Genomic DNA, 11,218 nt, shown 5'->3' with positions numbered 1-11,218 from the left:
AAAAGCATTTAAATTAAGATTAAATTAAGATATACCGCTATTTTCTTCTAATCTATTTAAACTAATGTTTCAGTTGTATATTTGCGCGCTACATCGAACGATAACCTCAGGTTACCTAAGATTTGTTTTGGACGTCCCATTATGACGTATTTTTGTGACGTCATCTCTGAAAGTTGTTCATGCGTATTTGTAGAACAAGTTTTCATCGTGCCGGTAAAAAAAATGTTCCGCTTTCACCACTGCATTCAACGATGCCAAACGCGTATTGGCGAGGCGAGCAAATTTGGTCGTTCCGCACCTATCGGCTCACCTTCACCACTATGGTTAAGGCTGCCAGAGGTGTTTGCTTTTAAAAATAGCATTTTTGTACGTTGTGTTTTGTTTCTTTTATCTGTGGGTTTATTTTTTCTTGGTACACAGATGACCTTTAAAACGCCTAGATTGGCTACACAATCGTGAGTCTTTTACCTATTCCTGCAGTTCGGTTACGACTAGAAAGAAAGCTTACTACTAACATTAAACGAATAAAACAACGAAATTAACTACCCTCCCCACTTTTACAGTGATTTTTTATCACAATTACTTGTGGACACATCTTGATTACTTTCAAACGTACTGCGTTTTCGACGCTTGTACTTGTTACTCCTGGATATGTGTAAATGTACATTCGACGCAACAATAGCGAGTGACTGGAGTTAATATATTTGACAAACTTTTTCCAAATATTTATAACAAACAACAGAAATAATGTGAGCATCAATATACACTTCTGAACAACTCAAACTGTTATTTTAGGATTGGAAACCACTTTAAATGATACAATATTACTACTAATATCCTAATCACATATGGCGTGCAAGGTTTATAGCATATGTTTTGTGTCAGTAGGCCCCGGAAAAGCTTCTTTTTAGTAATATAAAATAATAAAGGTCTGAACAATTTAAAAACAAAACTAGCTGGCCTTATAGAAGACGTTTACTTTAGTAAAAATAAGTTTTAGAATCGGTTGAGGTCTACATTTTTATCTTGAGGTAATGTAAATATTAGAAAATTGTTGGAAAATGCTCTCTCTAAAATAAACACCTCTAGTAGCTTTGGAGGCTTTTGCGCAAACATTTTTATCACAGGAATCCATTTAATGAGCGCTGATACACAATTAACAAAACCATCGCAAACTCACAATGAACATAATTCCTACTAGATCTAAAAAAAGGATTTGAGAAATTTGTTTTGCTTTTTGTAAACTATTTTAGATATTTCATTACGAATAACTTATTGCTCTTTCCAGAAACCTAATGAAAATTTTAATTATTACAAGCATTGCACTGAGTCCTATTGAATAAGGTTAGCAAGCTTAATAAATCATTACAAATGTTTCAATATAAGAATAGATTGGATTTCCAGTTTAACTGTAAATTCCCGTTTTCTCTTTGCGAGCCTGAATGCTCTCTGGCGACGCCTGGCGGAGGTCATAGGCCTGTCCGATGTAGGACATAAACTTTATGATGTGCGCTGGAAAGTTGATTCCTGTTGAGAACTCGTTCATCTGATAATCGTACGGGAACGTGTGGTGGAAGTTGTGGTAGCCCTCGCCTGTGACGTAATAATAAGTAAATTATTTGATTTTAAATTGAACCAAAACAAAAATCTGTATTTCAAACCAAAGCTTTTTATCAACAAAAAAGTAATGGTTAAAGAATGACTGATAACTCATCCTAACAGTATTTTTATTATTTCTTGTCCCTGACCTTAAACAACCAGGCTAAAGAGTTTATTAAAATGCCTTGACAGTATTATTATACTACTGTACCCTTAAATTTCAGCTATAAGGTAGCAGGGCACATTCATAATTAAAGCAAGTCAAGTCATTTATATCAAAATAAAACGATAAACTTTTTAAAATTGGTAAAAAATATGAATAATATCTTTACTAGTTATCTACTTGCCAAAAATTAGACGAATAACCATAGGCGTAGCCAGGGGGGGGGCTGAGGGGCCATGGCCCCCCCAAAATTTATAAATATTTTGCTCTTAATAATTTTTTTTTGTAGCATTTGTGAGCAGTACCACAACATTTGATCACAGGCATGCCACACTTTCAATTGTCATGCATTGTTACGTCACAAACGATGTACTTAATATAACATTTACTATACATTAATGTAGTTTTACTACTTTCAGACAGTTTTTGCTCATTGACTGTTTTTTGAGTATTGCGTTAACACTCAAGTCAGTTGCTGCTCGAAACGGTTTGCTAGCATTGTTACTTGTGTACGTTACGGCAGTTGATACAATGCTAAGAGCTAAACAAAACATTCCAACTTTTTGGCCCCCCCCCCCAAAATTTTCGGCTGGCTACGCCACTGCGAATAACCCAATTTTACAGAATGTTAAACGAAAACACTTAATTTCAACCGTATCAATTTGACTAAATACCTTATGTCGAAGTTAAGTCATTTGTCTAAAAGATTCAAGTCAAAAAAATTTCCTGAAATGACTAAAGTCAAGTCAAGTTCTTTGAAAACAATTACCTCAGTACTCTAAAGCCAAATCAAAGTCATTACAACACTGGACAGGCATACCTGAGAGGCCAGGAGCGACCACCCATACGTTGTTTGCTGGTTTAATGTTCTTGTCGTAATCCTTCATTCCCCAGAGATGAGCAGCGCTGTTCACAGCCCAAATGCAATGGACCACGTAACAGAAGCGGAAGAAGTTGATGATGAAAGAATAGAAAAGGTCTTCTCCCCAAAGAAGGGGAATTGCTGATGATTTGGTTTTATAACATGATAAAGGTGTCACAAAATGAGGTGTAAGAATTAAGAACTGTTTTACAAATAGGCTACTAAGTTTTACAAAATGACTAGCACTTAACAATAGAAAGGCGAATTGACAATGACTAGTTTTTTTGGACTATAGTTTTGTTTGATTAATTTTGAAAATGCAACAAACATGAACGGTTGTAAAATGCTAAATTGTTTTTTTTTAACCAAAATAAAAGTTACTAAATTCCACTGGACTTGTAGCTCCCTATTAATTTAAACCACATAAAACTTTGCCCGATATCTCCCCAGTAGACCCTCGCACAGCTTAACAATTTAAAACATATAGCGCGCCTAATTCGTTTCTAAAAATGAAACCCACCTGTTTGTAGGGCCCACATCACGACCACCAACTTGAGGTAATGTCTGCAGTAAAAATATAAATGTCAACAAAGTCACGAACTAATAGTGGCGTGAATCACCTAAAGCTAACAAATACACAATAATATCCCAGGCATCAAACTATGTCGACTTCAATTTCTGATCAGTAACAGCAGAATATTCAGGCCAGACTCTATTTATAGATGTTATATATATATATATTTCTCCGTCAAAGGCATCGTCAAAATATCTTGATTCGAATGAATTCACCTAGTGTCTGATCTTAATTGGGCCTGCTAGCTTTGCTGGACTATTCTGCTGTTATTCCTTGTTTTTCAAACGTTTCGATTATTTTCTTTTAAAAAAAAAATATTTTTACACACATGAGTTCTTTTGAATCATTTGCTTCACAAAGACTGACCTCTTCTGGAACATGACCACCGGGTCGTTGTAGATGTCGCTTAAGTCAATCATCTTGCCCTTGGCGGTGACCTCTGGGTGTTTTCTCACGAAGAGCCATCCCACGTGCGAATAGAAGAAACCGTGACTGGCGTTGTGTGGGTCAGCCACTGTGTCTGAGTACTTGTGGTGAGTTCGGTGGTCGCGTACCCAGGTCACTATCGGCGTCTGCACGGTGGTCAAAGTCATCATAAGATTATGTTCTGCTGTATAAGGTTAGGGGTATGTCTCGATCAATATTAGGACCACAATTAAGTAATGCCACAAATAATATAACAAGTTGGTAAGGCCATATATACAGTGGTGTTATAATGAAAAATTGCTGCAACCGCATTAGCGCAAGCCTGACTGTATTCCATAATTTGTGTCCGCCAAAAGCTCGCTTTAAAATTTTTTTCGGATGAAATTCTACGCCAAAATTGGACGATATATATAAGCGCAAAACGACCCTTTCGTAGTTTAAATTTGGGACAATTTTTCGCGCCAAATGACATTACTGGTGTGGTTTTGCATTCCACACCAAAGGTCTTTGGGGGGGGGGTTGGCACTGGAATACAATCTGAACTGCAAGTGCAATATGTTTTTTTGCCAAGGTTTATATCAGGGGTGACGAACCTATTTGCTGTCGCGGGCCACTTTGTCAGTTACCGCTGAGTAAGCGTTTTTAGTATATTTTATTTCACAACAATGAATAAACAGTTGAATTCTGAATTGATGGTTACTGTATGGATTTACAGAACAGTTTCTACGATCCCTGCATGATATACGCCAGTGGTTCTTAACCTTTTTTTAGCCGCGCCCCCTTTTGTAATTTATCTATTCCCCATACGAAAAGCAATTCGGCATTTTATGATTAATATCAGTGAGACAATATGAAAATAGTTAAGCGTATTGCTGGTCGCGCGAAGCGCGAAAAAATTGGGGTTTGATTTCATTGAATTGGCTAAATTGCAAAATAGGAGGATTTTAGCATTAGGCACACAACAAATTGCTGTGCTCGACACATTGATTTTTATCGAGCTGATTTTAAAAAACGTGTTGTAAGGAAATTGACTCCACAAGTTGTAAGGCTGTGATGTGGAGCGCAAAAAAGTTAAGCGCAAATATTAAACATTACGTTCTTGTTTTTTAAAAGATGTGACGACACACAATACAACGGCAATATTATAAAGAACGTTATAGATTTGCGCAAAAAAGAGTCCCCCTGTTACTAGCCTGTTATCATATATAAAATATGGAACAAAAATAGTTCGAAAAGGATAACTTTATCATTTATCTATTAGTTAGCAAAACTGAAATTAAATAGGGCCGTTATTTATTCGATGATATATGTATAACGTATAGACAGAAAATATGCAATGGCACTCCAAGAGAATTTGTACTTAAAAAGAAAAAAAAATAGATAATGGAAATTACGTGCGTGGCGCGACAATTTTGGGCAGTTTCAAAGGTAAAGTTGGGAAAAAAACAGAGTTTGTACATCTGTAGGAGTGGTGCCTAACCTAAACGAAATCATTAAAATCACTGAAGAAAATTAAATAATTAAGTAAAGCTCGCGCCCCCCCAGAATTGCTTGGCCAGGGAGGCGCGCCCCCCGGGTTTAGAACCGCTGATATACGCGTTATTTAATTCGGCTATCAGCTTTTGATATCGCATCGCAAAGAGTAGAAGCGGGTCAAAGAAACTTTAAGACTGCCTTGTCCTCACCCGAATGCTTCGCGGGCCACTTGTGGCTCCTCACCCGAATGCTTCGCGGGCCACACAAAATTCCTTTGCGGGCCACGTGTTCGTCACCCCTGGTTTACATCAAGCCGGTTTACCAATTGTACACCAATAGTTACTAATGAAATTGGACTTCGGTAGCTTGACATGCTATTAATAATACGCATGACAAAGATACGTGTGGATTTGTTATAATAAGTGTGGTTTTACAACCAAGTTTTGTTATAATCAAGATTACGCAACAAAAAGGTTACATAATTGTGGTGACTTCACTCTTGAAATGACGACATAATGCTGACAATGTAACAATTAGGGCGACGTCACGATAAAAAACTAACAGCATAGCACGTGGGGTCGTGGGAGGTTAAGAAAAAACGAACTTCACACGCAATGCTGACTATGGAGCATTATAGTTGGAGCTGGAGGTTGTAGTAAGACGCAGTAAAAATATAAAAGCCTATACAGACGTAGGCTAGATGGCGTTTTGAACGTTTCGGAGTGAGGTAATCGAAGCCGTCAAAATGCTACCTATCTTCTGTATGGGCTTTGATATTCTTACTAATGCTGACTTTAACAATGATGCCTCACCACATAGGCCTGGCTCTGTAGCATCATAAGAACGATCCTGAATGGAAGCCTTGCTTTGAACGATCTGTGGCACCACAGGCGATGAGACCCAACTGTCACTCCTGCCCCTGATGCCTGGATCATCACAAACACTGCAAGCAATTGGTTAATTTCACAACTTTCTTAGAGCGGAGTCCGCAGAACCATTCGTGGTATATTTTGGAGATCTAATGAGGCCGACATTTGCAAATTGTAGATGTAAAATAGCATGCGGTAGAAAATTTGCCAACCGCCTATTGTGGGCAAATTAATTATGCCCCTGTGAGTGGATTGCTGAAATAGATTGTATTCTATTATATGCGTCTTCTTCTTGTGCCTGCTTATATGCTCTTCGAAATGTCTCTCGGTCAGCCACAACAGCCATCTCTACTCCCCTTCCTTCCCTCTACTCTGCCATCTTATGTGATGGAATAAACTAAACAAGCTAACAGTGTAAACAGGAGTCTGTTATACCTTTAAAATGCCACACAGCCTCATGCTCCAGAATGGCAGTGTTTGAAAAATGAGCGATTTAGGATCTTTTGTGGCTATTTTTCCGTTTCGTTCTTGCCCGCTATATATAGCAAAACAACTTGATAAAAAAACATTGAGAAACATTCTATTAAAGGTCTATAAAAAGGGCGTACAATAACTTTATACACGTCACGCCGAGCTCAGTCAGGATAAAGCACCGGAGGTAGTTTCTTGGCAGCGCCCGGAAGCCTAGTCTTATGTTACTCGGCGCTGTCGTGCTGTTTACACACTAACACACCCCTCGCTAAACGAAAGAAAGTTTCTTTTTAGGAGTAGTCTTCTACCTTTTGATGTATTTCTTTTTTGATGTATCAAAAACAGGCAACTTTTCTGGGGTCACCGGTTGCCTGTTTTTGAGTCCTTTTTAAATAATAACTATATTTATTTTCTCTCGAGTAATTTGGTGAGCATCGATATTTAAACTCAACTGTAGCAAAAACCAAAACATAATTTTGCGAAAAATGGATTGTTACTATTATTAAATTAAAGTGAACTTCAACTTGATATAAATCTCTATTGGCTGCTTACCAAAAAACACTGTCTTCCACATAACTTTGTTCATCAGCACCGTGAGTCCATAGAAACCCAATATGTGTAGACTTGTAAGAAGGACAACGTTCTTCCAGACTATTTCGCGATAGAAGAGAGGGTACGTCTCGGTAACTTGACGTAATCTAAAAATTATTTACAATTTTATAAATAAAATTATTTTCAATGTGTGTATTTTATATAGAAAAACGAGTGAAACCAAGATCAGACAATTTTCTTAAAGGAATACATATTTTGCCTACACTGGCATCGCCAGTTCCTATAAGTAGGGCAAAATACATGTACATAGCAAAGTAATAAAAAAATATATATTCACGTCATTGTTATTTGGAGTAGGCTTAATCTAAGCTGAGAGGTAATAGTAACCAAGGCAGATCCAACCAATTGGATTATGAAAGATATGACTCAAACCTCACGTCAAGTACCATGCTTATTATTTAAAGCCTATTTAAAGTTTTAATTGATTACCATAAATTTTCAACGCAAGAAATTTTCTTTGTACCTTGTAAGTTCGGTTTCCAACGATTTCGTCGAACCTTCTTCGCACGAAGGCTCAGCAGTTTCCCTGATAATCAAAACAACTATTAAAAGTTTAGTTAAACCAGTGGTCGGCAAACTGTGGGCCGCGGCCCAAATGGGCCTTTCAGCAATTTTTAGTTGGCCGAAGGCTAATTTAATGTTTTAGTTTTGTCATGTAGTGGTGGGCCGCGTGAAAGCAATACATTCACTGTATTGTATTTTAAGAAGGTGTGACAAAAAGTTTTTCATTGTTACATCATAGGGTCTCACCTCCCGAAACTATACTTTATTAAATTGTCTAGGCCAGGGATGGCGAAACGCTGTCCCGCGGGATTTCAATGACCCACTTGTCTCTCTAGAAATACCGAAATGTTTTCATAAAAGGATAAATGTAAAACAAATAGTTGTTCGTTAGATAGTACTATATACTATTTAAATCGGGGCTGGCAAATCCTGGGGGTCGTGCAAAAGGGTTTTAGGATGACTAGTAGGCCTACATTAACGGCACTTCAACAAATGCGTGCAGAAAAGCTAAAAGCATTTTGTTGATCGCTGTAAAACGTGAAGGGTGGCGATCCTATAAGGGAAATTAAGAGTTCGCAGACTAAAAGTTGTAAAAACCCTGGTTAAATCAATAAACCATGCTAAGCAACTTTCTGCTGAACTCCTGTAACCACATAAAAAATGCTGCAGTATTTGTTAACTATTTAGTTTCTTAACATTTGTGGGAATCCGAATGTGGAAATCATTCAAAAACGTTAAACAACCGAACCCAAAAATTGACATTTAAAACGACGCAGCAGAGTTTCGCATAAAATTAGCAAAGAATTAAATATATGACCCACTTGTGCATTTTGTAAGGATTAAGGCCATGTTTGTGACCCGCGCGTTAAAACGGTTCGCCAACCCTGGTTTAGTCCAAAAGACGCTATGCATATATTTGATACATATACTTTGACATATTGCGCCGTGTAACTTATAAACGCTACAAAGAGGTAAATTTTTATTAAATGAGACCAAATTTTTTTCGCAATACACGCAATATATTTTCAGGGTAGTTTTTTATGACGTAACTTTGACGCCATTTGTTATACGTAGTGTGCCTTCAACAGCTCTTGAAAAAACATTTTGGGCTGCGACAAAAATTTTGCCGACCACTGAATTACACCAACATGTTGCACAATACGAAAGAAAACAAATTCAGCGGCAACGTTGACAAAACTTTTATCTAATTAAACGTAGAATAAATATCGGAAAAAATGGTAAACGTTTCAAATAATTCTTCGTTTATTTTAACATTAGGCACATTCACAAAACGCTATAGCTACTTCTTTATTCGACGCTTAATTTAATCTCCATCCATTTATGCTTCAAAGTATTTTAGATTGAAATACAATTTGTCAACTGTGTCACCTGAATTTCTTGTTTAGACTGAGTTAAATACGGCTAACTAAGATTAAAATTTGTAGCTTATATACCACATTTTATAACCCTAACTTGTAAGTTTAGCCATGTTAAACTTATATTTCAAATCAAATTTAGCAAATACATTCTGAACAACTAATCCTTATCTATCAAATTTACGAATTATTTCTATTTCGATATGCACGCTCATATAATGTAGTATATAACTGTTTATTTTTTTTAGATAAATGTCCACTTGCCTTTTATTGAGGTCCACCATTTTTGTGTTCGACACGATAACAAAAAGATCCGCCCCCTACTAACGTTGAAAGTAAGTAAATACGGTTCGTAAAATCTTGTTAGCTCAAAGCTGTTTTAAAGCGTGCCGGAGTAGCGGGGCAATATGCGTTCGCTCATGACTCTGATTTCGGCCGGAAAATGTTTGTTGTGATATGCAGCGAATTTTGCAGCCAACCCTGAGCGACCTATATGTCTTGATAGGTAGCCTTAGTGTTGTTTCGATAATCGTGATAGGAAGTACCTCGGTGTTTTAGGGTGACTTTAAGACCAATGCTTTATCAATATCGCCTTCTTTTTTTACATAGAGTTTTGTGGTTGACTGTTATAAGACAAAAGCAATTTTTGGCTTAATATCCAGAAAAACAATTGCCCTTGAGTGTTTCAATACCACATATTTATCTTTAATGAGATTAGTAATGACGTCATGCAGTATCGGATCGGATCGCCCAAATTATCGCTATCGGTATCGGACTAAAGCATCGAACACCCCTAGTGAAAACGGTCAGTTGTGGCTTGTGTTAGGGACGTCCGACGCACGTTTGGTATAACAATACCCAATATTTTGAACAAAAAACATCGCGACTTGATCCGATGATGAATGACGTCATCACCAAGCTCAAAGATGTGCAATAGATGGAATTGTCACCGGTACTAGCACTTGGCATCAGTCACCGGCTCCGATTCGATAATATCGGGCATTCTCACTTGTGATTTCGAATCTTTAAATAATTGGGAACACACATAACCATGTTACTATCTAAGGTAAGTTTTGTTTTAAAAAGAGCTGTAATACAAATATACAATATGGTGTAAGAGCCGCACCTATATAATTAGTAAAATAGCAATAGCTTGTCCCCACTGGTCGCTGGTATACAATAACCATGGTTTTAACTGCTAGTAAAAATTATAGTTTAGTTAGAGTAACCTTACTTTTTTCGCGCAAACTATTTTAGATGCGTGTGTTTTCATTCCGGTTTTGGTAAATAAAATGCTTGTTTACGGCCAGAGTGCAATGAGATATGGAATTTTCTATGTTGCGCGAATTGTGGATGTTTGTTGCTTTAATATTAGTTTATTTTAAAGTTACAACTCATCATCGACAGTTAAGGTGCCTTTAGCCAAACAAGTTGGCAATAACTGACTTAAAGAAATACTATTCGTCTTTAGGAAAATTGATAACATTTCCTGTACGTTTAAAGTATATTTTTCCCAAAAATAGAAATACAAAAGTTGCCATATAACTTTGTCAAGCTCCTTTTATAATATGTCATATGTTGGATATTTAACATAATCTTTCTCTACAATTAAACTTAATTATTAGTTTTTACACTTATAAACAATTAAAATAATCGCATTTTGAAATTCCAGGGGGGACAAGTGCCCCCCTTGCCCCCTCGTGGTGACAAAGGGTGACATTTCCAAGCCAAAGTGAATTTTTATATTGACAAACTTTGGCAAAACCACGAGTCCCCACGCAAGACAAGGTGCAACGAACAAGGCTTTTGTCGGCAAAATTATTATATATATCAAGATATTTAACAGCGATTGATTGCATTGGCTAGATAGCAGACAGATTTGTTTAGGGGGCGTGGAAATGTACAACATATTTATTTGGTACAACAGAAGAAAATGCAATGTAAAATCTAAAACTGTTTTACGAATCGAAAGAATAACTTAATAAATCCGAATACATCCAAAAAAACAGTAAAGTAGTATATATAAATGCATTGAGTTTAAAACTGTTTCTTGACTATAGCGAAAACGATTGTAATAATAATACAGTATAATAACTTTAGGTTGATTTACTAAAAAGATTTGCATGATCGTTATTAGTGCTCTTAAAAAAATAAAAAATAATAAAAAATAAGGTATTAATTTTCGGCAAAGCTGTTAAATGACGAATCGGAAACCTATGCAATATGCGGCACCGATAAGTAAATAGTTTAAAACAACCATAAACAAAACTACGGCATATGTTTAGA

The 11,218-nt window shown here is 36.6% G+C and overlaps 1 protein-coding gene across 1 annotated transcript; it reads right to left on the bottom strand.

The window, feature by feature from the left end:
- Nucleotides 1-1,405: 1,405 nt before the first annotated feature.
- On the bottom strand, nt 1,406-7,441 carry LOC146163222 (acyl-CoA Delta(11) desaturase-like). Its single transcript, XM_083383007.1, has 7 exons — nt 7,425-7,441; nt 6,993-7,138; nt 5,913-6,043; nt 3,565-3,770; nt 3,145-3,188; nt 2,583-2,765; nt 1,406-1,593 (listed from the first exon to the last, which is right to left on the bottom strand). Exons 1-7 carry the CDS (start codon nt 7,439-7,441, stop codon nt 1,406-1,408), a joined length of 915 nt encoding a protein of 304 aa, XP_083239133.1.
- Nucleotides 7,442-11,218: the final 3,777 nt, after the last annotated feature.

Source organism: Ascidiella aspersa, chromosome 2, assembly GCF_963924565.1.
Source record: "Ascidiella aspersa chromosome 2, kaAscAspe10.2, whole genome shotgun sequence".
Lineage (NCBI taxonomy): Eukaryota > Metazoa > Chordata > Ascidiacea > Phlebobranchia > Ascidiidae > Ascidiella > Ascidiella aspersa.
The sequence above is the reverse complement of the archived record's forward strand: the minus strand, read 5'-3'. Positions and strand labels throughout refer to the sequence as shown.